Raw genomic sequence first — 27,675 nt, 5'->3', positions numbered from 1 at the left:
TCCCCAAAGTAATATCATTTCAGCGTTTTACTTTTATAAACTCCCAGAACTTGTCAGTATACATGTGATGTGTGTATTAATTCATGTTACGGGAACAGATGCCTAAATTCCAGGCATGGCTGTGTTTACCCTTGTGCTGATGCCCATAATTTCATTAATGTGCTTAAAGGTTTAGCAGAGATAAAAGAGAATTCCCTGCTCCCTGCCCTGGTTTACTTTTTCATTGTAAGTCGGAGAAGCAGCACCAGACGCGGCACAGTGGACACAGGACCAGTGACTCGGGAGCTGCGTCGGATATGTCTCCGCACTATCAGACACTGATATGGATGCTACTGTTTTACAATGCCTGCAGCAACCCTGTCTTTCAACCTTCCCTGGTGCTGGACATGGCCCAGGTCCTGCTGGAGAATTACTGCTTTCCGGAGAATCTGGTAGGAATGCAACAAACTATCGAGCAGGCAATAAAAAGTGGGGAGAGCCTACATGTCACAGATTCCAAGACGTTAGCCAATATATTCACAGCTGGGGTCCAGGGGTCCCTAAATGACCCTCGCCTGATAGTGTCTTATGAGCCGACTGCGCCTGTGGCGAAGCAAGAGGAGGAAGCCATCCCTAGTCCTGAAGTTCTGCAGTTCTTGGTAGATAATGCTATTAAGTACGAGGTCTTGCCTGGAAACATCGGCTACCTCCGAGTTGACTGCATCATAGGCCAAGATGTGGTTCAACAAATCGGACCCTTCCTGGTCAAAAACATTTGGCAAAAGCTAATGTCAAGTTCCGCTCTCATCCTCGATTTCAGGTTCAGCACTCAGGGTAAGGTCTCAGGAATTCCCTTTGTCGTGTCCTATTTATGTGAACGTGATCCGGTGGTCCACATTGATACCATTTACAACCGGCCCTCCAATACCACTACGGAACTGTGGACCCTGCCCGCACTGATAGGAGAAAGGTACGGCAAAGACAAAGATGTGATCGTGTTGACAAGTAAGTTCACCCAAGGTGTGGCAGAAGATGCAGCCTACATTCTAAAGCACATGAACAGGGCAATACTGGTTGGAGAGAAAACTGCAGGTGGGTCTTTGGACATCCAGAAGCTAAAGATCGGCCAGTCAGATTATTACATCACTGTTCCGGTATCCAGGTCTATAAGTCCTCTGACTGGGCAGAGCTGGGAAGTGGCCGGAGTTTTCCCTTGTGTGGTCGTCAATGCAGAGGATGCGCTAAATAAAGCTTTAACCATTCTGTCCGTCCGTTCTAAAATTCCCAATGTCTTACATCAGCTCACTGAGATCCTAGGAAAATTCTACGCTTTCTACGACCGGATCCCAAGCTTACTAAAGCACCTTAACACCATAGACTATTCCTCAGTCGTTTCCGAAGAAGATCTTGCTGCCAAATTGAATTATGAGCTCCACTTGGTGACTGAGGATCCAAGACTGGTATTACGGGGCAAATCAGAAACCCCAACAATACCAGAAGTGTACCCATCTGCTGAGAATTTACCAGATGATGAAAACATTCTTCGAGCTTTGGTGAACACTGTCTTCAAAGTGGACATCCTTCCAGGAAGCATTGGCTATTTCCGCTTTGATGAATTTGCCGATGTTTCTGTTCTTGCCAAATTAGGACCTTACATTGTAAACAAAGTATGGGACCCACTCACCACTACAGAAAATCTCATTATAGACTTACGCTACAACACTGGTGGGCCATCTGCAGGTGTTCCTATGCTGCTGTCCTACTTCCAAGAACCAGAGTCTAGGATCCGCATGTTCACTATGTACGATCGGCTTTTGAACTCTACCAAAGAGTTCTATAGCCTCCCTGAGCTTCTTGGAAAACCCTATGGCGCTAAAAGAGGGGTCTATGTTTTGACCAGTCACAGAACCGCAGCAGCAGCAGAGGAATTTGCATATCTCATGCAATCCTTGAGCAGGGCAACAATCATTGGCGAAATCACATCCGGGACTCTGATGCACTCCCGATCATTTAATCTGGAAGGCAGTGATTTGGCTCTCACCGTACCAGTAATCAACTTTATCGATAACAATGGTGAGTGTTGGCTTGGGGGAGGAGTAGTTCCAGATGCTATAGTCCTAGCAGATGAAGCCTTAGACAAAGCCAAAGAAATCATTGGGTTTCACCCAGAAGTGTTCGCATTGGTAGAGGGCACTGGGCTTCTCCTAGAAGTCCATTACGCCATCCCAGAGGTGGCAAACAAAGTCAGCCACACTCTCCAGAGTAAGTGGGCTGAAGGTGGGTACCGTTCAGTGGTGGATCTGGAATCCTTGGCTTCCCAACTTACATCTGACATTCAGGAGATCTCAGGCGATCAACGACTTCATGTCTTCTTCAGTAACGTCGAACCGGAGGTCTTAGAAGAAAAGCCAGAAAATATCCCCTCTCCCGAAGAACTAAACTACATTATTGAGGCACTATTTAAAATTGAGGTCCTGCCGGAAAATGTAGGCTATCTACGATTTGACATGATGGCTGATGCAGAGATAATTAAAGCAATTGGTCCTCAGCTGGTCAGTCTGGTCTGGAATAAACTTGTTGACACAAAGTCCTTAATAATTGATATGAGATTCAACACTGGTGGGTATTCCACTGCGATCCCCATTTTCTGTTCCTATTTTTTTGACGCAGAGCCTCTGCAGCACCTGTACACCGTGTATGACCGTAGCACTTCAGCTAGTACTGAAATCTGGACACTGCCAGTAGTGGCCGGCCAAAGATATGGCTCTTCTAAGGACATTTATGTTCTGACCAGTCACATGACAGGATCAGCAGCTGCGGCGTTTACAAGATCAATGAAAGATCTGAACAGGGCCACCATCATTGGCGAGCCGACTGGTGCCGTGTCCCTTTCCGTCGGTATGTACAAAGTAGGGGAAAGTCACCTGTACGTGTCAATTCCTAACCAGGTTGTGATGAGCTCGGTGACTGGCAAAGTGTGGAGCGTGTCAGGCGTTGAGCCTCACGTCGTCACTCAAGCAAACGAGGCTATGAATGTTGCCCATCGCATCATTAGACTGCGCTCCAAGATTCCGTCTGTCATTCAGACGGTTGGGAAGTTGGTGGCGGATAACTATGCTTTTGCAGAAACAGGGGGAGAGGTGGCTTCCAAACTACTTTCACTGCTGGAGAAAGTGGACTATAAAATGATTAAATCTGAAATGGAGCTAGCTGAGAAACTCAACCATGATCTTCAGACACTATCCGGGGATGTCCATCTGAAAGCTGCCTACATCCCAGAGAATTTAAAGGATCGCATACCGGGAGTTGTGCCCATGCAGGTAGGACATATAATGGAAGATGTAGCCAACCTAAAGGGCCAGATGTATCAAGATTCAAAAAGTGGTAACCTGGAGAATGATAAACAGCCAGCCAATCAGCTGTCATGTTACAGGCTCGGTCTGAAAAATGTCAGGTAGAAGCTGATTGGCTGGTTGTTTATCACTCTCCATTGTATCTCTTTTTGAAGCTTGATACATCTGAACCAAAGAGAAAATTTGCCTATACCAATCAGCTTCTAAATCTAATTTAGGATGCACATTCTATAAAAGCTGGTTGCTACGTGCAACTTCCACTATCACCTTCACAAACGTGATATATCTTCCCCTTTTCACTTACTTTCTTTTCTATTACATCCATGTATCAAATTGTTCTAGTAAAATATCTTACATAGTACAGTTATTCTGTAAATGTCACCTGGTATATTTGCTAGGGCCTGATGCAGCTTTCTTAGCTGCACTGCAGGTGGGGCAGATGTAACATGTTGAGAGAGATTTATATTTGAGCGCGATGTGCCCAAACTGAAATCTAATTGCAGTGTATAAATAATGCAGCCAGTATTTACCCTGCACAGAAAATAATATAACCCACTCAAATCTAACTCTCTCTGCACATGTTACATCTGCCCCACCTGCAGTGCAGCATGGTTTTGCCCAATTGTGTGCATTTTTTGCTCTGCTAACAAAGCTGAATCAGACCTCTATAGCTGTTATACTTCTTGTTCAACGGAAGTGTAGCATAGACACAAAAAAAACCATAAAAACAAATGTCAAGCTTTTTCATGATGACCTTTCGATGTCGACCTAATGCATGTTGACATTTTTCATGTGGCGATCTTTTTTGCCTGTCGACCAATAGTGTATGACCTATTTAGACTGTTGACCCTAAAGACCCATACTCAGGGTTGCCTACTTTAAGCTTGTCCTCTCTGGGAGAGGGCAGACTGCTAGAGGAGCCATGGGGCGGGGCCAGCAGGCATGATGTGAAATGGGCAGGGCCAGAGGAGGAGCTTAACATCTGAGTCTTGTGTGGGGCGTAGCCATTGTGATCGCATCATCGTGGCCACACCTCCCACTGTGAAATGCCGGTATTTAAAAGGGGTGGGGTCACGATGATGTATTTAGCATCATTAGGTCCCTTTGGGGGGATTGCGGGAGGCTTGCCCACCTTCCTGGGGGGTGGGGGGGATACTACATAATGAGCTTTATTTGCAACTTTAATGCAGTGCAAATCTTCAATAGCCGCAAATCAGGGATTAGCTTTTAAATGTCTTGTGCAGCAGTGCCTGATTCTGATTAAATAATCGGCTGGCTAGGCTGCAGCCTAGGGCACAAGACTGGGGGGAGGGGGTGACAGCCAGAAGATAAAATGAAGCAATAAGGTCCATAGTTATTCCAAGCTTGTTAGCTATCACCCGTCCCGATGTACTGTGGGGGTAAAGTTCTACAGGTGACTGCCAGGTGGATGTGCCAATGTTACTGTTGGAACCATTACTTTATGTGCATTGTGCTACAGCGCCAGCCGGGCAGCCTAAAGCCAAGGTCTCCTTCCCACACCACAAGCATTAGATCCTACATACCAGTTGTTTAACCTTCATTACATGCACATGGCAGTATGACTGGTGAGTCCCTGAGTGCCCATACATGTCTGTTTAGCAGCATTACAATGAGAGCTACGTGTGTATTAGCCTAGGTGCACCTGGAACCTTTGATCAGTCCCTGTGAGCATGATAAACCTTGGGGTATATTCAATGCCCTGACAGCGAGCTCTGACAGTAAAAAGTGCTGATATCTCGCCGTGTATTCAACTCACTCCCCTTCACTCGCTGTTTCCACCTCGCCTGTTCCCTGAAGTGAGATGGAAACGGCGAGTGTGGCCAATAAAACGGCGGGGCTCGCCACCAGGCCCGGCGACAGGGGGGCCCCAGAGCTGCCAGTCCATGTGGCACAAGGTACATCCTCCCCCTATTCCGAGTAAGCATCGGCGGCCGCGTCTCAGTGCAGGGGAATACGGCGGGTATTGCACTCGGAGACGGAGACAGTCAGTGCAGAGCCCGGGACCCCTTAGCATTAGCAGCCGCATCTCCCTGCTCCAGTCATTACACCCTGCTGTCTTACCCTCACGCTGCTCTCCGCTGAAGAAGATAGCTATGTGACCCCCGGTGCTGCACTTCTCTCCTCTGGCGCTCCTGGATAGTCACGGCATGGAGGGGTTTGCCCTCCATGCCATGACTGTCCGGGAGCGCCAGAGGAGAGAAGTGCAGCACCGGGGGTCACACAGCTATCATCATGCCGTGACTGTCCTGGAGCGCCAGAGGAGAGAAGTGCAGCACCGGGGTGCAGCGTGTAAGACAGCAGGGGGTAATGACTGGAGCAGGGAGATGCGGCTGCTAATGCTAAGGGGTCCTGGGCTCTGCACTGACTGTCTCTGAGTGCAATACCCGCCACTTCCCCTGCACTGAGACGCGGTCGCCGACGCTTACTCGGAATAGGGGGAGGATGTACCTTGTGCCACATGGACTGGCAGCATGAAGTCCCAGTGATCTACCAGCAGCTTCACCTCCCGAATCCCACATCTTCACGCCCAATGAAAAAGATGGACTGCTGTCAGCTGTCAGACCCCAGCGGAGAGAGTGGGTCAGTTGTTTCTATTGAGTATATTTTTTATCTGGGATTCCTCTCCCCACCATGTCCTCTATCCCTGGCACAGGCCACAGCCTATCACCCCACGCTCCTTGTCTCCACACATCCTGTCACCCCACACATGCTACCCCCACCATCTTGCTCACAGCCTGTCACCCCACACTCCTTGTCCCCACTCATCCCATCACCCCACACACGCTACGCCTACCTTCTTGCTTAAAGCCTGTCACCCCATGCTCCTTATCCCCACTCATCCTGACACCCCACACATGCTACCCCCACCTTCTTGTTCACAGCCCGTCACCCCACACACCTTGTCCCCACTCATCCCATCACCCCACACACGCTACGCCTACCTTCCTGCACACAGCTTGTCACCCCATGCTTCTTATCCCCACTCATCCTGACACCCCACAAATGCTACCTCACCTTCCTGCTTACAGTCCGTCACCCCATGCTCCTTGTCTCCACTGATCCTGTCAAACCACACATGCTACCCCCACCTTCTTGCGCACAACCTGTCACCACATGATCCTTGTCCCCACTCATCCTATTACCCCACACCAATTAGTGCCTAAACCGACTGGGAGATGAAGGCTCAAAGGGGTGCAGTGTCGCGGCACAGTGAGGGTATTTGGGGAAGAATGGGGCCCCAGAGATATAAGTGTATGGGGCCCCAAGATTTCTATTGCCGGCCCTGCTCGCCACAACATGCGTTGGACTTTCTGCATTTGTGGCGAGCCTTGCCGAGGGGGTTTGATGGCGAGGATGGCTTGTTTTCAGTGAGGAATGTTTCCCATTCACACTATGGAGGAGGCAGTGCTTGGAGCAGCCCCAGCTCTAAGCGCTGCCTCCTCCCCCGCCCCTGATGACGCTCTGACGCTCTGCCGCGCCCCCACATGACATCAGCGAACTGGCAATATTGCCGGTTCGCTGATGCGATCTGAACAGATTGCATATGCAGGGTCTCACTGGGACTGAACCGTTTGCGGTCTGAAAGCAGTATTAGTATGCTGCATCCCCTCACATGGCTCACTGCACTCAGCACACTACAGATGAAACCAGGCTCATCTTTGCAGGTGACGGAGTTCCCCCCAGGTCCCCGCTGCCTCGCTGCCCCATTCTGAGGGTTCAAACCATATCAGTATTAGGTAAATTATCATCCAAAAAAAGTGTGTGCTCAGTTCAGAACAAGTATGGCACTGTTACAAAATATTGTTCAGTAGGTGCCACTGTTATCAATAACTCTATGGGCGGTATTCAATGAGCCTGATTCGCCATGTTTTTATGGCGAATTTGTGCTGTTTGGCGAATTTCTGACTAAAACGGTGAATCACCCTATTCAATGACCACATGGCGAATACATTTGAAGGTTTTTTTCGCCATGATTCACGAGTAGCAATCGCTATCTTTTTATGGAGAAGTGGAATGTGAACTTTTAAAATAAAGTGTTTTGTTTTTTACATTTGGTGTCTAAAAATCAGAAATTTTATTCTGAGGAGGGGCATGCTACTTTTATTCATGTGCTGTAAGCACATGAATATATATTTAATTAAAAAAATACACAGCAGCCAGCAGGGGGCGCCGGAGCCGAGCCGCTCATTACATATTCATATATTCACTGCACCCGATCATTACGATCGGGTATAGTGAATATAGGTCCCCTGCTGGCACCCCCGGGGGGCAGCCTGTGCTGCCTGGCACCCGGGGAGCCCACCTAACCCCCACAAACATTCTGGGGCAGGCAGATAGACTTCCATCTCTCTGCCTGCCACCGTCCTCAGGCTCCCTGCGGCAATCGCCGCAGGAGCTCATATTCGCCAGTCAGGGGCAGCGAGCCCCTGACACGTTGAATACCGGAGCCCGCTGGCTCCGGAACGTGGCGAATGTGCAGCGAATCCTAAAATGGATTCGCTGCACCTCGCAGGTATTCTCATTGAATACCGCCCTATGAGTCGATATTGATAATAAAAAAGAGAGCAGGAGCAACAACTTAGTACTAGTGCTTTGGTTATAGCAGCCATGGTAGCACTACTGGTATGTCTACTAATGGTGGTCCAGATCACATAAAGTTTAAGAAAGGAAACCTAAAAATGTATTTTTATACACAAAATTAAAGAAAACATTACCTTTAATCCTTTTAAAGTCCAACGTCTAGTCAGGCTCAACAGCTATAGCGATAGTAGCAGATGCAATGGGGAGCCACTTTAAAGTAAGAACATTAACATCGTTCAACATTCAATGTAGACCATTTTTTTTACATAAAAAAAAATTACAATTAATTCAAACATTTAAAGCAGACTCTTTGAATTGCAAAAAAAAATTGGACTGCAAAAGGTTAATACTATAGAGAATGTTTACTGCCAAAAAAACTTCAAATTTGCCAATATGTCACTAATTCAGGAGGAGCCTCTACGAGTGTTCACGTTACCTATGTGTGTTTGACAGGGCCCAAAGACAATACCATCTTGCACATCTTTTCCTTTCACTATGGGCTGTATTTTTGAGGGGGCATACTGTAGGTGATTTTCTTTTTTGCATAGACAAACGTTTGTCTTGGTTATTCTGTACATTACTAATTTGCAATATATTTGTAACCAGAATAGATCATTAAAAGTTGTTTCAGAGCTATTCAGCCTGTTTTAGTTTTCCCATAATCAGTAAATCATTTAAATGAATTAATAAATCAATGAATCAACCATATTACATTTTCTTAATTAATCAATTACATTAATTATTAAATCAAACAATTAATCAGTCAATTAATCCTTTATTTTCCTTTAATTACATACAAACTCCACCTACATTTCTCTGTACTACCCTCAGGCCTATAATTTAGTTTTTGATTAATGAAAAGAGTCTTGGTTTCTATGGGGTTGTGTAGGTAATTAAACTGCCATCCTGTCTGCCACAGCTGTGCTGCAATGTTTCATGCATATTCTATCTATCTATCTATCTATCTATCTATCTATCTATCTATCTATCTATCTATCTATCTATCTATCTATCTATCTATCTATCTATCTATCCTTTTACAGAAGTGTAGGTACTTGTTTCCTATCTGGGCGCCCACGATTTTAATCGCGGGCATCGGGGGTAAAATCGGGGCCATCGCGGGCATCGCGGCCGATAAAAAATCGGGTGCGATGGGCCAGACGCGATGCCCGCGATTTTCCCATAGAGAACAATGTTAAATGCCTCAATTTACCCGCGATGACCACGATTTACCATAGGAAACAATGTTAAATGGATCAATTTACCCAAATCAGCATAGGAACAATAGTAAATGGGCCAAAAACACCCCTGAACATTGAAATGTCCCCCCAAAAGTAGTTGACGCCACCCCGCCATCAACGTGAACCCGAAGCGTGGCGAGCGCAGCAAGGCCGCGAGGGGCGGCGGTACGCGTCCTCCGACCTTTTCATGCCCTACTATCCACTAGGGCGTGGAGTGAGAATAGAATAGTGTGGCGAGCGCAGCGAGCCACCGAGCCCGAAGCGTGGCGAGCGCAGCGAGCCCCGCGAGGGGACGCGGATACCTTCATAGGTAAACGCGTCCCTTGGCGGGCTTCCCAGGTGTCCGCGTCGCCATGGACACCTGGGAAGCCCGCGAGGGGACGCGTATAACTGTGAAGGTATCCGCGTCCCCTCGCGGGGCTCGCTACGCTCGCTGCGCTCGCCACACTATTCTATTCTCACTCCACGCCCTAGTGGATAGTAGGGCATGAAAAGGTCGGAGGACGCGTACCGCCGCCCCTCGCGGGCTCGCTGCGCTCGCCACGCTTCGGGTTCACGTTGATGGTGGGGTGGCGTCAACTACTTTTGGGGGGACATTTTTATGTTCAGGGGTGTTTTTGCCCCATTTCCCATTGTTCCCTATGATAATTTGGGGAAATTGATCCATTTAACATTGTTTCCTATGGTAAATCGTGGTCATCGCGGGTCAATTGGGACATTTAACATTGGTCCCTATGTAAAATCGCCGTAATCGCGTCGGTCGCATCGCATGTCATTATAATGGCATGCGATGTACACGCGATGCCCGCGATGGGCGCCCAGATAGGAAACAAGTATCGAAGTGTATTTTCCACAAGGCAACCAAGGCACTTGCCTAGGGGTATGGATTGTATGGTCGACCTAAAAGATGGTCGACAGTCATTAGGTTGACACCACTATGTCGACATGGTCAAAAGGTCGACATGGGGTTTTTCGCGTTTTTTTTACCCGAATGTCGACGCCATCAACAAGGACACAGTTTTAAGTGCACCTCGTCCCCTCGCAAGGCCCAGGCACGGTGCCTCGCTGGGCTGCGCTCGGCACACTATATTATTCTCACACCATGTCCTAGTAAATGGTAGGGCATGAAATGCCGCCTGTCAGCACACATCGGCTCAAAAAACAATAAAAAATTTTTTTGACCTTTGACTGTCGACCTAGACCATGTCAACCTAAAGCTTGTGTCGACCTTGTGGGGGTACACGACCCCCATAGAGGGAGAATAGAATAGGTGGCGAGCGTAGCGAGCCACCGTGCCCGCAGCGTGGCTTTGTTGTGCTCACCATGTTGTCTGAGTCCGGCCAGTTGGGATCCCGACATCAGGAAAATGAGTGTTGGGATCCCGACTGTCGGAACCCTATACCACACCCGTCCTGTGAGGTCTAAATCCACCTCTGGGCAGTTGAGAACAATAAGCAGACATGAAGCCATCGTATCCTATATCATTTGCTGTTTCAGATCCCATCGCCTGAGATGTTTGAAGAGCTCATCAAGTACTCCTTCCACACAGATGTGTTTGAGAAGAACATCGGCTACCTGAGATTTGATATGTTTGCTGACTGTGATATTCTTTACCAAGTATCGGATTTGTTGGTTCAACATGTGTGGAAGAAGGTTTTGGGCACAAATGCCTTAATTGTGGACATGAGGTAGGTAGAGACATTACATTCAATGTGTGAAATTTACCAAATGTGGTATTTATCATTTTTATTGTGATTATTAAATATATTATAAAACATTTACATTTATAGATACATCTTCTGTACAAGTATCGAAAATGGGGATACACAGCCAAGTTGAAGGGTCCTCGGAAATACCCATACACAGCCAAGTTGGGGGGGGGGGGGTCCTCCATAATGTGTGGTGGGAAGGGATTGCACTGATTGGTCCTCACTCCCAACCCCAGATCTGTCTGTGGCTGAGAGGCATGGGGCTGAGGGATAATATGTTTTTCTTTTTTTATATTTTTGGAGTGTGGCCACGCCCACATAATAAGGACATGTCCCCTAAAGTACCTGGGCCCGATCCCCTCTTTACAGCCCTGATTTTTTGTATGGCATCACAAACTATTCTATATTTTTTTTATTTGAATTTGGAGAATACTATTTTCTTATTTTTTCTGTATTACTGTATTTACTGGCCACAAGCACCCGAAAGTATATTTCTATTTCTGCTTTTCTTCTGCTTAAAAATATACAAAGGCAGGAATCTCTGATATTTTAGCTTTATTTTGCATTGTTGGGAACTTATTTTTATCAACTTTTTGAAAATGACCGTGGGCATTGTGCTGACCTTGGTACTAAGGCCCTTATGCTAATCAGTTCGGAACGGGGCTAATTCGGTCCTGTTCCTGTGCGTCAACCACGGCGAACTTTCGGTTCGCTGAGTGCACGCACCCATGACGGCGTGCAGGAGGTGGAGATGGGCGGGGGTGCCGGGCTGCCCCAATACCATACAGGAACGCCCAGCGTTCCATGGGCGTTCCCATGAGAACGCTGGGTGTTCTCATGGTAATGAGACAGTGACGCGGGGGTGGTCAGCTGACATCACTGGATGCCCGCCCATATCTGTGCCAGCGTGCACGCGTATGTAATTGACTTAAAAGTCACCCTGTTCCGATGGTTGGGACTCTATGGTATTTTATGCAGGTGTGCAGGTCTTCTTTGTGAACAGCTTGGGCGACTTGCATAGTTGCCGAGCCATTCGCAAGGATTGGGGTGGGCCGAGGGCGGACAGCGGTGGGGAGTGGGGTCGTCCATGGGAAGGGAATCGTCATTGGGCGGGTGGGGGCGGGCGGCTCTCTCTGGTGCTCGGTAACCTGCTATCCTCGTACCTTACCAAACCAATCAGAATAACCCCCTTAATGTAATAGCCTCTGAGTTAGCGGAGGTACAGGGTTTATCTTGTCAATTATTTCGCTCATTAAAGAATTCGTAAATCGAGTGAATATTGAACGACCGCACATGTGTACAATGCCATGTAGCGCATGCGCGAGGGGAAATGGCAACTGAAAATGAATATGTATCATAAAGGCAATGTGGTCAGAGCTTGACTGACAGGAAGCCAGCGTTTTGGGGTATATACCCTGCCGTTTTCTGGGTGTGTCAGACAAAACGCAGACTTGCCCAGGCGTCTTAAGTTTGGGTCTCTGACGTCAGCACTGGCCTCGAGCAGCCCGTCTCAGTCACAGGATAATGGGAGGGTTAGAGCTACGCACAGACGACAAAGTCCTTTCAATGTTTCAGAAATGCGTGTAGATTTGCCAGTGGATAGCGATACATTTGCAATTCTCTCAGAATTTAGCAAGGGGCATGTTCTCTTTCAGTCTGGGTGGCGGCTTTCTCCTCGCAGTCCGCCGCAATTACCCACATTAGCAATCCATGCTGAATTAGTCCCAAAATCCCATACCTTCGGCATCTCGGATGTAATCACATTTAGCCCTGTATGTTGTATCAAAATGTAACCATAAGGGAAAAACGTGACTTATTCACACAAAAAATAGCAACCTAGCTTTTGCATATTACATTCAAATGGCAAGTGGTGAAAGGCCATTGTTGCAGTTTACCAATCAACCACTAGATGGCCCCATATGATTGCAATGGGTATTCAAAGTTGTGCAACTGTCATCTAAAAATGAATGCCACTGACAACTTACTGTAAGTGAGCATGTGCTTGCATAACTAATTACCTTGCATTCACATATTTTGGAGTTAAATCTCTTAAAGGGCCTTTCTTCAGAGTTGTCATCTCAGCTTTTCACAAGTTACCCTGAGATCAGAAATCAGGGATTGCATTAGCCAGGAGCATTTTATAAAATGGAAAGAACCCCTATGAGGGTTCCCTCCTTTCATTTGTGCTAGAGTTTACTGTTCGGTTCTGGATTCAATGGTAGAAAGTGTCTAGGTCCTTTTATTTGGGGTCTGTGTTGAAATCTGCTGACATGGACACCGTCGATCGTCCGCGGCACGGTGCCTTGCTGCACTCTATTATATTCTCCCTCTATGCCCACTGGGATCGTGAAGTAGGAACAAGTTGGTTAAAAAAAAACATGAAAAACTCATGTCGACCGTTACCTGTTTTGACCACTGGCATGTTGACCTTTTCCATTTGTCAACCAATTCACTGTCAACCAATAGTGGTCAACCTAGTCATTGTTGACCTAGACACTGTCGTTTGGATACCCTACTGTACATTCACAGGTCTACAGGAACATGGCGACTGTGCCTTGTTCCCAGGGACATCTCTATTTCAGATTCGGTATCCCCTCTATTTCACATGCCCAAATCACCAGGAAAATGGCCACTCCACCATTTCCTCTGTGATTTCTGTCTGCAATGTTGGCCGCTATGGGACTCATGAGGCTTAAGTATATTTTGTGAGTGCACGGTGTATATAATAATATGTATATAATAATGCTGTGTATAATATGCCTTGAATATAGTATTCTGTAGCATATTTGCCTACTTTCATCTTCACCTCTCCGGGAGAAGCCCGGAGAGGCAACACATCAGGGGGGCGGGAGCAAGGCTGACATCACTTGGCCCCGCCCCCCATGATGGAAACCTCCAGGATTTGCGGGCCATGGATAGGGGGTGGGGCTTAAATGCAGCGAAATGCCGCGATCGCGTAATTTAAGCCCCACCCCCTCCCCGCGGACCCGCGATTTCATGTAATTTTAACCAGTGGGCAAGGGACGAGCGGGGCAAATCCCAGAATACGGGAGACTTGCCCACCTTCCCGGGGGCCGGGAGAAGGACCCAATTTCCGGGAGGCTCCCGGCCATTCCGGGAGGGTAGGCAAGCCTGTTCTGTAGCTGTGATGGCAATCCCGTCTGTGCCTGAATATGCATTTTGGGTCTCAGGGACCCCAAGCAGGGCTGGGATACAGGAATACTCATAGGCTTCATGAGGAAAACACAGGCCCCAGACAGCAGTCACATCATATCTAGGCCATCTATGCTGCCATATTACCAGCCAGAACATCCGAGCAAGGGAAAGAGGATGTATAGGAGCAGTGAAGGGACCTACACCTGCAGGTAGGGATGGCCATTGACCATCGATGATTAGAAAGCATCGATGGTTTATGGCAGATGTTGAATAGTTTTGCCATAGATGGGGGAGAACCAGATGGTTTCCCACCATCGATGTCAAGCTTAAACGAATAGTTTTGCTTTTTCCTCCACCCCCGACACCCGTGAAGCCCCACCCCCATATTTTGATTGGCCCACAGGCCATTCAATCAGAGAGAATGGATTACCATCGATATGTAAAAAACATTGATGGTCATCCATTGCATAGTTATACACTATCGATGGCCAGTTGCAATTTTGCCATCAATGGCAAACATCGATGGCAAAGGCAATGATGACCATCCCTACCTGCAGGGGGCAAGATGGTGGGCTGTGCCCATTCAGTACTTCTCAGAGGGTGACCTTGTTCCTTCTCCAGAGTTACAGTACCACTGCTTTACTTTCTTCCTGTCACATGCAAGCCCTGGACACATTCAGTTCACTATATGAAAAGATGAATTAATTGATTTCTTAATTAACTATTTCTTACCCATAGATTTAACATTGGAGGTCCCACGAACTCCATTCCAGGACTCTGTTCATATTTCTTTGATGCGGGAAGTCCTGTCCTCCTGGATAAAGTCTTCAACCGAACAGCAAATGCCATTACTGATGTGTGGAGCCTGTCTCAGCTCGCAGGTATGTTGCCGAGGTTGTGTGTGATGTATAATGTACTTTTATAGTGCAGAATCAGCAAAGTATTAGCAACTCTGTTCAGAGGCTGGGAGAACCCACCCAAATTCAGGACTCTCCCTGACCTTCCTGGGGAGTTGGCAAGTACGGCTAAGGTTATTGTTATACACTTCTGGGAAAACGCCTAGCTTGTTGTGGGGTAAATTAAAGTACACACAGATGCAATGCAGTCCCTAACCAGGCATGGACAAAATGTGGCCCTGCAGCTGTGTGAAACTACACATCCCAGCATGCCTTGCCATAGTTTTAGCATTCAATGGGCCAGATGCACTAAGCTTCAAAAGTGATAAAATGGAGAGTGATAAACAACCATCCAATCAGCTCTTGCCTGACATTTTTCAAACACAGTCTGTGTTTGAAAAATGTCAGGAGCTGATTGGTTGGCTGTTTATCACTCTCCATTTTATCATTTTTTTTTTTTTTATAATTCATTTTTATTTGATTTTGCAATTTGACACACTTCTCATACATCAATACATTACATTGAACATACCGTTACATCACACTCAAATACAAAAAAAACATATCACTTTCAGTGCGTTGGTTTCCTTCTGTGTCCTTTTTTCTCAGTTTCCCTCTTGCTGCCTTGTCGCAAATCGACACTATACCAACAACACCATTCATGCATACATTGTACTGTCCCCATCTCTGTTTGCCCTACCCACGACAATATTTCTTATTCCTTAGAGACTTTAGTAATGAGGTTTCCCGTGCTGTACCTCTTGATCTGGCGGGACTCAACTTAATTTACTACGACCTCGCAATTTCCTATGGGGATGGTAACAGAATATGTCAATAAGGGGGGGACAACACAATAAAATAGAATGGGTAAAGGATAGCAAGATAAGATTAAGAAGAAAAAAAAGCACACTCTAGTTATTTCATAGGTACACCCGTAGAATAACCTGGATATCTCTCTGTGGGATTAACCGATAGCATACGAGTGGGAGTCTATTGGGTTTCATCATCCTCTCGGATTCATCTGAGACGGGTAACTAAATATTTCAACAAGGAGGGACAACATAATTGAAGAGAATGGGTAAAGGATAGCAAGATAAGATTAAGAAGAAGCAAAAGCACACTATAGTCGTTAAATGAGTATTCTCATGGCACTGACGGAGTACCGATAGGAATCAACTGGGTTCCATCTACCTCTCAGCTTCATTTGAAGCGGGTAACTCAATTTTTCAATAAGGAGGGACAACATAATTAAAGAGAATGGGTAAAGGATAGCAAGATAAGATTAAGAAGAAACAAAAGCACACTATAGTAGACCCTCCTATGTCATGACCTGGGTATCTCTGTACAGGGTTAAGCTGGGTACACATATGTACAATCGTCGGGCCGTTCTTCCAATCTGGGGGTAAACGGTTGTTCGATTGTATAGGTGTGTACGCTGTCCCAATTGCTGCTGTGCGATCGATAAACGGCCAAAAACGCTCTTGGCCGTCCACGGTCGGTCGGTCGAAGGTTCTTTGCTGCTTAATATTTCATCCGACAGGACGGCTCCATATCGGAACAAAAGTGAAGTGTGTACGCACGTTCGATCGATATGCTTGACAGTTTGACAAAGCACGGTGGTATGCTGCATTATGAGAGACCCTGTAACCCTTTGCCTGCTGTTTTAACTAATGTGTTTTTAATGCCTCACTGCCCAACACTTTAGAGGCATCACTTTAAGACATTAATCAATGTTGAAGTTTTAATAGAGTTTGCTGGAAGCTCTTTGCAGGGCACCATAACACACTATTAAAACTTCAACATTGATTAATGTCTTAAAGTGATGCCTCTAAAGTGTTGGGCAGTGAGGCATTAAAAGCACATTAGTTAAAACAGCAGGCAAAGGGTTACAGGGTCTCTCATATTCTTCTTCTTGCGATTGTTTGGACGGGAGTACATCGGACGTCGCAAGTAAAATTGTACATATGTGTACGCGCAGAACGGTCGTATGTTTTGGACGGCCGAACGTGTATTCGGTCGATCGAACGGTCGCAAGAAAAATGAAATTGTACATATGTGTACCCAGCTTTAGCTAAATAGCATACCTATGTGACAAGACAACTCTAAACGGAAACGGGTGCAGGGACCGTCAGATACGCAGAGAAAGAAGGAAGAGCACCATGTAGTACCTATTGATCTACCTTATATAAGTTTTACCCCAGTTGTCTGGGGTCAACAATGACTCGTACCTATACTAATGAATTAAAGGGAATATATTAATACAATAGATATGGAACCTCCTATGTTATGCCTCCTGAATGTCAGCAATATTTGTGTCGATAATTACATCAGTGGTGAAGATTCAAAAAAAAAAAGACCAAAAAATGGGTCGTGGTTATCTATCATAGTGAATTCTTAGTGCATTCTTACATGGGCTTGTCCGAATCAAGTCTCGCCAATAAAATGACCAAGTGATTATCGTTCTAATTGTATATTCTTTCTAGTGACCTGTCTAAGTGTAAAATAATAAATATGCTCCCCCACCTTTCTCCCCCTTAGTTTTTCCTTTTTTTTTTTCATTTTTACTGAATGTTATTCTTTACCATTCCTTATTCGTGCATCTGTGAAACTAACATTACGTGTTTAATATTGATAGCAATTATCTCTCACTAGCTTTAAAATATGTAGATGTCAACCAGGGGGTCCACATCTGAGTATATTTATATACGTTATTACACCTTATGTACAGTATATATGTTTCTCCTGCGTTACTGTATAATTAACCAGGGCCAACCATTTGCCAATCTCTGGGGCCCTGCTGTCCATCCAATGTCTGGCCACTATTACTTTGGCCAGAGCGCACAGACTATTAATGTAATCTTTGTTGTACCTTATATCCCCCTTATCCTCCCAAATATTTAAGATACACCCTCTGACCGTGAGAATATCACCCGGGACACCCGTGCTTTCTATTATATCCCTGACCTTTTGCCAGAATGTAAAGACCACTTGGCACTCCCATATGAGATGAAAAAATGTCCCGGGTTCCCTCCTGCACTTCGGGCATTCCTCTGATGTTCTCGCCTTAAATTTAGCCATTCTAACTGAAGTCATATAAGATCTGTGCAAAACAAATAGTTGAACCTGCTGCGTCCGGATCCCATTTGTGGCCCTAGTGATTGCTCTCATTGCTGATTTCCAGTCTTCCTCGCTAATAGCCCCTACATCTGCCTCCCATTTCTCTTTTAGCCCTTCCAACTGGTCTATATATTTTATCTCTCCCAGATCTTTATATACCCTGGAAACCAGCTTTATTCTGTCCCCTCTTTTTATCGTTTTCTTAATTGTTGATTCACCGAACGCTGGGGGACCATTAGAAAACTGTGCCTCCAGGGCCTGTCTAATCTGTAGATACCTGAAGAAGTATGTCCGGGGAACCATATACTCCTCTTCTAGCTGTTGGAAGGATTTAAGGCCCTCCCTATTGTATAGTTGTTTTAAGGTCCTAATCGCGTAGGGTACCCATACTTTTTTAATCTGGAGTTCTGCCAGCTCGGTAAACGTTATTCCATCGTCCACCGGGTGTTCCTCATCGATAATATTACTTTCTCCCTTCCTGTGTACTTCCTTCCATACCCTGACGGCTTGGGTAAGCAAGGGTGGGTCTGCTATCTGAGTATGGCCCTGTAGTAGTCTGCCCAACGGGCTGCTGGTGCACCCTGTAGATGCCACCAGTTCTCTAACCAGTTCACTCCCCTCTTCATCCACCAGCCAGGGTCTTATTTGGGTTAATTGTGTGGCTAGATAATATCTCCTAAGGTCTGGTAACCCCAGACCCCCCTTGCCCCTATCACGCATCAGATTATCCAGTAGTATTTTCGGGCGGGCGTTGTTCCACACAAAGGAGGAAAGCATACCATTCAGTTTCCGGAAGAGCGACTGCGGCAAGAATATCGGAGATTGATGTATTATATATAAAAGTTTTGGCAGAACGATCATCTTTACCAGGCCAACCCTGCCGGAAACCGTTACTGGCAGTCTACCCCAGGTTTTAAATTTACCCTCCATCTATTTAATTACTGGCAGAATATTCAAAGTAACATACTCCTTCGGGTCTTTACTCACCCAGATCCCCAAGTATTTAAAAGTTTCGGACCATTTTAGAGCCAGTGGGGGGAGAGGAGAGTGATTATCTCTCCCGGAGGCATGGAAGATAGAAGACTTGGCTTTATTAATACTAAAACCTGAATATTCGCCATAACTTTCGATGAGGTCCATGACCACTGGCAAAGAGTGTTTATAATCTGTTAAGTATATCAGCACATCGTCAGCGTATAATGATATCACATCCTTTGTGCCGAGCCCCCTAACATTAGGGTTTTGTCTCAAAAGACACGCCAAGGGTTCAATTGCCAGGGCGAACAAGACAGGGGACAACGGACATCCCTGTCTTGTCCCCCTGGCAAGTTGAAAAGGTGCAGAGGTCCAGCCATTCACAGATACCCGTGCCATCGGTTTAGAATATAATAATTTTAACCATTTTATGAAGTTCGGGCCTATACCGAATGCCTCCAGTGTTGCCCATAAAAAGGGCCATTCCACGGCATCAAAGGCCTTTACTGCATCCAGCGATATCACCACTGGATCTTTATCCCTGGGCCCGATCATCTGCAAATGGCTGAATAATCTGCGTAAATTTATGGCGGTGGCCTTCCCGGGCATAAAGCCCGTTTGGTCTGTATGAATAATTTTAAGAATGTTCTTATTCAATCTATTTGCCAGTATTTTGGCCAGGATCTTGGCTTCGGTGGTTAGAAGAGAAATGGGTCTATATGAATCCATTTCTTCCGCCACTTTACCCTGTTTTAGTAGGACCACAATTTTAGCTTCGAGCATTGAATCCGGGATGCTATTCCCTGCAAAGCACTGATTCAGGGTTTCGTATAACATAGGGGCCAAGACTAGTTCAAATTTTTTGTATATCTCGGCTGGAATTCCATCCAGCCCGGGCACTTTGCCTCCTGGAAGGTCTCTAATTGTGCCTTTAACCTCTTCAATATCAATAGGGGACTCCATTGCAAGACTATCTACTGGATTTAGGATTGGCAGATTAATCTGTTCTAGATACTGCTTAATCTGTTGGTCATCGCGCGCTAGTCTGCTGGCGTATATTTGACTGAAATATTTTCTAAACTCCTCTCCTATTTGTGGAGTAGAGGTTACTAGATGTCCTGCCTCGTCCCTTATCGTATTTATATTATTGGGGGGGGATTCAGTGCGTGCAATAAAGGCAAGATATTTCCCGGTACGGTCTGAGTTTTGATATTTATTCTGCTCTCTATAGGCCATCATTTTTGAGTTTTCTGCCTTCACTATGTCCAGCCATTCAGCTTCGGCAATCTTCCATGCCTCACGAGTTTCCCTGGTACTATCCACCAAATATTTCCGTTCCGCCTCTATATACTTATTTTCTTTCAACTCCACCCTTTTTCTGCTCTGTTTTTTAATATTGGATATGCGTTTTTTTAATGTACCTCGCATATAGGCCTTGAACGTATCCCATGTTGTAGCTGGGCTTGCCGTCCCCCTATTCATCTCCCAACACTCCTTCCATTGCTCTACCAATTCCCCCTCCTGGTCTATATAACGTAGCCAACCCGCGTTAAATCGCCAGAAACCTTGTCCCCGTGCCTCTGCGTCCAACAGTTCTAACCATACAGGCGAGTGGTCGGATATACCCCTTGGTTTGTATTCAATTTTTTTAATTAGGGGCATTAGGTTTCTGGAGATCAACATAAGGTCTATTCTGGAAAAGGTTTGGTGTGTCGCTGAATAGCAAGAATATTGCCTAGAGTTCGGGTTGTACTCCCGCCAAGGATCACACCACCCCATATCTTTAACAAATTTTGTAAACCCCATATTACTCCGGGCAGTGCCCACCTGTCCCTGCCTCCATCTATCCAATATAGGGTCTATTGTGTTATTAAAGTCCCCCATGCTTATAATACTTGCTTCTGGTGAAGATATCATAAAGTCAGAGGCTTTTATCAAAACTTCGAAAGAAAATGGGGGAGGAATATATATTGCTAGCAGGAGGAAAGGCCTTAGGTTAATTATACAGTCAATAAATATAAATCTTCCGCCGGGGTCTATGCTTACCCTTTTACAGCTAAATGCTAGTGTTTTCCTGACCAGGACAGATACCCCACGCGAAGAGGAGGTGAATGGAGCATGATACGTTTGTCCTACCCAGGGCTTCTTAAGGGTCATCAATTTCCCCCCGACCAGATGGGTTTCGGTTAAGCAGACAATGTCTGCCCCATACTGTTTTAATTGATTTAACACTAAAGATCGTTTCACTTTTTCATTGATGCCCCTCACATTCCACGCTAACACCTTTATCATCTATCTACATACGGTAACCCAATATGTATCTTGTGAGAATATTGATATACACAAGTTATTCCTTTAAGAGCCTCTATCTTCCTAAGCTTCCACCTTGACAAATTTGTTTTAGTACAATTATCATGCATACCATACATCCTAAACAACACATAAAAAAACCCTCTGATAACCGCCCGCCCCCCTCCCTGTATACCATCCTGCCCAAGGCATACCTGAACCCAACCACCCGTACCATACCCCTTAGCATATCTCACAACAAATACCAACAACAAAAAAAGACCAAAAAAAAAGAAAATACATGTATATAAAAAAAAAAAAAACAAACATAGATGACGCCATTGACTCCTCTCACTCGCCCAGAGGCTACCAATGTGCCACCAATGTGCGGGTGAGCTCCCCGGCAGACTTATTATTATTTTTTTTTTTTTCCCTCTTTTTTTTTTTTTTTTATTTAAATTATATCCATATATCATCCCCCTAAGCCACTGCCAACTGCCTCTTCCCTGGAGCCCGATTGTCCAGCCATCTTGCCGCTTCATCGGGGGTATGAAAGAATACAGTTTCGTTGTCGGCCACAATCCGTAACTTTGAGGGAAACAGCATCGAGTATTTAAAGTTACATTCCCTTAATCGTTTTTTGATTTCACTGAATTTGGCTCTGTCCTTTTGGACCTCTAGAGCAAAGTCTGGAAAAACTGCCACTCGGATTAATCGAAGTATCGCATCCCGATCTTGGAAGTTTAAGAATTTCACGATTAATGTCCGTGGGGGAGCCCCAGGTGGCAAAGGTCGAAGAGGCACCCTATGAGCTCTCTCCACAGCGAAATGGTCTGTGAATGCATTTTTACCAAATTTCTCTGATAACCATTTAACCATGAATTTCGGTGCGTCTAAGCCCTCCTGTTTCTCCGGCAACCCCACAAATCGGAGATTGTTTCTCCTGGATCTCCCCTCTATATCCACTATTTTAGCCTTCATCACCGTCATTTGTTGGGATAGGTCTTTTACTTTATTGACCCATTGATTATTCACATCCTCTATTGTTGATATCCTTGCCTCTGTTTCTGTGATTCTTGCCACTGTATTTTTTAATTCCGTTTTAATAGTAGCCATTTCGGTTTGTACTGTAGCGATTTGCTCAGACAGACGTAGTTCACTATTATTTATGGCTTCTAATACCTGTTGAAGCGTAATTTCTGAACTCCCAACTGGGCTTTTATTTTTTGTAGGTGTGGATTGTGGGGTTGTTGTTGGGGTTTGCGGCGGATTCCCGCCCTGTGCCCGGGCATACCTTTCAAGTCTGGCAGCTGCCCCAGTTTTGCCGGACTTACTCATTTTGCCGACTCTCAAAAAAGAGAGGATTTTTATCAACTTTTGGGAAATGGGGTGTTAGGCGCAGTTCTACAGGTACTATAAACGGTGTGAATATGCAGTCCCGCTATACCAGAGCCTTCTCTCAGGCCGTCAAGGAAGCTATTAGCCATTTTATCATTTTTGAAGCCTAGTGCATCTGGCCCCCTAATCGCAAAACTGTGGCAAGGCATGATGGGACTGGTGGTTTCACAACAGCTGGAGGGCCATAGTTTGGACATTCCTGCCCTAAACCATATCGTACTACTATTACTGCTACTGTGTGTTAGCGACTGATAGCTATTTAAGGGCCCGTGTGGGAAATCAACAATTTCTCTTCAGTTAATTTGTTTCTAAACAGTATAAATTCATTGAACAAATGGGTTATCAGTCACTGCTTTAAAAATATATCCACCACAGTCCCAATATCATACTTTCCTTCCTGTTTTGACCCTATGTATATCCTAAATATCTATTCATAGTATCAAGGGCGTTAATATGAATAATCTGGCACCATATCAATGTTTTCACAAGACACCGATCACTCTTCACCTTCCAAAGGTATTACATTTTGTGGCTAATTGCCGAAAACACCTGTTTACGTGCCCCCCTGCATGTATCACATAGGGACCCATGGGCTTCAGATCGTGCTGTCGGAGGGGCAGTGTGGTCAACAGGGTCACCTGGGGGTCAGTGCTGACCGCACATGCGCAAAACCCCGTGGAAGCAGATCGCAGGGACCGGCTCCATTTGGAGCCCATTTCACTAGTAAGGTGCCCATAAACAGGTCCGTCTAAGGGCGGGATGTACTGAACAGAAAATGCGGATACATTTTCGGATGAATTAAACGCCACCGACAGGAGCATCGCCAGGTCTAGTTGGGGTAACCCCGTAGAAGCATATGGGCTTCTTTTCGTGTTCCCCGCAACCCTGCACCGACCCCGCCACCCCACACTAGGTGCGCCGCCTACCTCTCCTGATATCCGGGCAGCCTCCTGCTGTGCTCCCCAGACTAGTGACCTCCGCCTCCCTAGCACCGAAATATCCCCCTCCTGGGTGCACGGGTGGAGCTGCCCTTTGTGATACTTTTTGCATATGTTAGTACATATGAGATTAGTATCAATTCCAAGTGTAGCGGGATGTACTGCAAATGCTTGGTACATCCCGCCCTAAGGCACAAGTTGGACCTGTTCTCCTTTGAACTCCCGGGGGGGAAATTCAAGGAAAGTCAGGTGCAATACATCACAGGGGATATAACATTTGCAATTTGCTGCTGATGGTCCGATTCCAATTTACCTCATGTGCTGCACATAAGATCTCCATGTTCCGATTCGATGCGCACTGGAATTCGCATCTGATGTCAAACACCTCCGATTTGGCCAGTTTTCATCTGATATATCAGCCCAAGCCTTCAGAATCTAATGATATGTATATGGGACATAAATGAGTCATAGGGGTAAATATACTACAGCTTCTATAAATGCAAAGAGGTGAGAGGTGGTGTTGCTGATCGCAACCAATCAGATTCTGTCTGCCATTTTGGTACTTATATGTTAGTTGGGCGCCCACTAAGCTATTTGCTTAGTTTTCTGCGTCCCCTCGCCACACTTCGGGCTCGCTGCGCTCGCCACACTATATAAAATGAACTCCATGCCGACATGGATAGTGGGGGTATGAGCGTACTAACTGTAGTGGGCACCCAACTAACATATAAGTACATATTTTAAATGCAATAGAGAAATAAAAAGAAAAAAGTTTGGTACCGTGTTAGCCAGTTGATAAGAAAAGTTTTATTGTTCCTCAGTGAGAAAAACAAAATAGCAATCTAGCAAATGTTAGCCATTAAAAGGTATCATATTTGCTAGATTGCTATAGAGAAATAATTAGCAGAATCTGATTGCTATGGACAACATCACCTATTTTCGTTGTTTTACGGTTTAATAAATTCACCCCATAGTCTATTGCTTTTTAGTTAAATTGGTATTGGAAAAATTGTTAGTGATAACGCACTAGCCAATCACCTCACATCTGCCATTTTTCAAACCCGGGGGGTCTAAGAATCTCCGCCCCCCTTCGCCGCCCATCGCATATTTAATTATCGCATATGTTGTAACATATGCGATAATTAAGGCAAAGGACAGCTTCTGCATTAAGAGCTGTCCTTTGCGGTGAGAGTCGCTGGGTCCCAGCAGGTCCCGGCAGCTCTCCCCTCCCTCCCTCACAGGCGCTGCTGCTGCTGCTCCGGGCTCTCCTCCTCCCTGCACCCGGAAGAGGATCAGTGCAGGGAGGAGGTCACAGGTCCGGGCAGCACAGCTCTGTGCTGCCCGGACACAGGTGAGGGGGCGATGCAGGGCGGCGGGGGGTCGGCGCGGGGGTTGCGGTAGAAGCCCATTGGCTTCTATGGGGCATCGCCAGATTTTTCTGGCGATGCCCCCCGCCGCAGTAACCCGGCGGGGGATGCTTACAGCATCCCAAAATGCGGTAAAAACCCAGATAACGGGGTTTTTACCACATTTTTCGCTTAGAGAATCTCCCCCCCAGTCTGTAACTTACTGTTGTTAGGAGCTGATTGGTTGGTACTTTATCTCCATACACTTTATCACTTCTCCAGGCTTAATAGGTCTGCCCCATAGTCCCTATATTGGGGAAGAGGACTCTACTAGTGTCTGTGACATTACTTATTATTACATCTGCTCTTCTGCAGGCACTTCTTATGGCTCCAAGAAGCCTCTCATCCTCCTGACCAGCTCAGTGACCGAGGGAGCAGCAGAAGAGTTTGTGTACATCATGAAGAGGTTGGGAAGGGCGCTCGTTGTGGGAGAAAAGACCAGCGGAGGCTGCCATCCTCCCCAGACCTACCACGTGGATGACACCCACCTGTACCTCACCATCCCAACGCTACGATCAGCTAGCGCAGAACCCGGAGCATCATGGGAAGGGAAAGGGATATCTCCGGACCTGGAGGTCCCTTCAGAGACAGCTCTGCTGCAAGCAAAACAGATACTGACCTCTCAGATACAGGACAGTGCTTAGGAGATGGTTGCTTTATATTGAGGCACTGTGTGCATCAAAATAAGATCTAACCATTTAAAACCACCATATACACTATAAAGGTAGTATATATGCACTATACACACACACACACACACACACACAAAACACATATTGGGGTTTATTTACTAAAATGGAAGTTCTTTTTTAAACGGGATGTTTCCCATAGTAACCAATCAGAATGTCCGTCATATTTATTTAGCACCTTCTAGAAGATAAATCGAATCTTATTGGTTGCCCATAGCATCATCCAATATTTAACAGAACTCTCGTTTTAGAATATAAACCTTATACAGTCAAATAAAAGCCTGTCAGAAACATTTATTTGTATTAATATAATTTTTTCTTAGAAGCAAGCAATATGGATTTTGGCCTTGTACAAGGAATTTCCTGTAGTGTAATATTCATGTTGTGGTCAGTCAGTGCTCCTGTGCCTCCAGCACTGTAGTCATTGTCTATGCTATGGCAGTAGTACCTGCTTTGATAGATATATTTCCTGTGTGCGTTGTCTGTGTACCACATCCCACCAATGAAACTGTTAATTCATCTGAAGCATTTTTTTTCCTCAAATAAAATAATGTTTCCAGTAATTGCTCGTTTAGTTTCTATACATCTGTGATTCTTGTCCTTCATGTAATGTTTTCCCAATGTGGGGAATGGGCTGCGGTTATTCCTTACATCAAGGCTACGGGGGATTCTGAGGAAAAACGATGAGCTAGTGCTGGGAATATGAGTCATAAAGCAGAAATGGGCTATACAATTTTTAAAACAAGCATATAAGTTAGAGCAGGCATTTTCAAACTATGGCCCTCTAGGGATGGCCATCGACCAGCGATGTTTGGAAAACATTACTAGTTTATGGCCGATATTGCATAGTTTTGACATAGTTTCGTTTTTGCTTTTCGCCCAAGGTGTCAGGGACAAGGAGCATGGCCCAGAGGTCAATCAGTCAAAGACAATGGATGAACATCGATATGTAAAAACATTGATGGTCATCCATTGCATAGTTATGCACCATCGATGGCCAATTGCACTTTTGCCATCGGTGGCAAACATTGATGGCAAAGGCAACGATGGCCATCCCTATGGCCCTCCTGCTGTTGTGAAACTACAAGTCCTATCATGCCTTGCCACAGTTTTGCTATTAGGAAATGCTAAAACTATGGTAAGGCATGCTTGGATGTGGATTGCCTGCCTAATTACCCTATCTGGTACAGTGATGCCTTCCATTCTGTTCTCAAACAGATACATGACAGAACTACTTCCGGACAGTGGTTGTGACTACCCCAATCAGCAATCCGGCTTGTCGGCATAGCAAACATAAAATCTAAACAGAAAAAACATAATACAAATAAATACATGTTAAAAGTACATTACATACAATAATTAAAAACAAAGGATGACAGAACACTACTTTGTCTGCTGTTATATGACAGCTATCCATAATATATTCAACATGATTACGTGAAAAACTATACCTTAATCTTAGAGATAATATTGTAATCTCAGGTGCTTATTCAAACTCTTAGGACGGTGCTATGGTATTTAAAATAAATACCCATTCACTTTCTAATTGCAAAAGTTTACATCCAAAGTCACCCCCTCTAATGTTAAATGGTATACTCCGTTTTGTCCACAAAATATAATCCACAAGGACACGTCAATAAGTAAACTAGATATTTTGATGTGCAAGTTACTGGGTAAATAATATGATACTTTCTCCCTCTGTGAGGATTGATTAAATGTATCAGCTACATTGCTGTAAGTGATACTTCTGCGACAAAGTTAATATCTCTTCTTATGAGAAAGGAAGTGTGATGGTACCATCCTTTTGAGTGGCGTAATGTCATATTTTACAAACTGAATTCTTAAATTCGGACCTCTCTGGACATGAGTTTAGAATCTTTCAACATTGTTAATGACCTGTCTGTTTACTATTGGCCAGTCATTTTTG

The 27,675-nt window shown here is 45.4% G+C and overlaps 1 protein-coding gene across 1 annotated transcript; it reads left to right on the top strand.

Moving 5' to 3' along the window:
* The first annotated feature begins 237 nt into the window (after positions 1 to 237).
* Positions 238 to 26,264, top strand: RBP3 (retinol binding protein 3). Its single transcript, XM_083146045.1, has 4 exons — positions 238 to 3,299; positions 10,673 to 10,863; positions 14,779 to 14,921; positions 25,375 to 26,264. The coding sequence occupies exons 1-4, from the start codon at positions 297 to 299 to the stop codon at positions 25,701 to 25,703; spliced, it is 3,666 nt and encodes a 1,221-aa protein (XP_083002171.1). The 5' UTR covers positions 238 to 296; the 3' UTR covers positions 25,704 to 26,264.
* The last annotated feature ends 1,411 nt before the right edge of the window (positions 26,265 to 27,675 follow it).

Source organism: Crinia signifera, chromosome 6, assembly GCF_055691185.1.
Source record: "Crinia signifera chromosome 6, ASM5569118v1, whole genome shotgun sequence".
NCBI lineage: Eukaryota > Metazoa > Chordata > Amphibia > Anura > Myobatrachidae > Crinia > Crinia signifera.
This window is presented reverse-complemented; position numbering and strand designations above follow the sequence as displayed.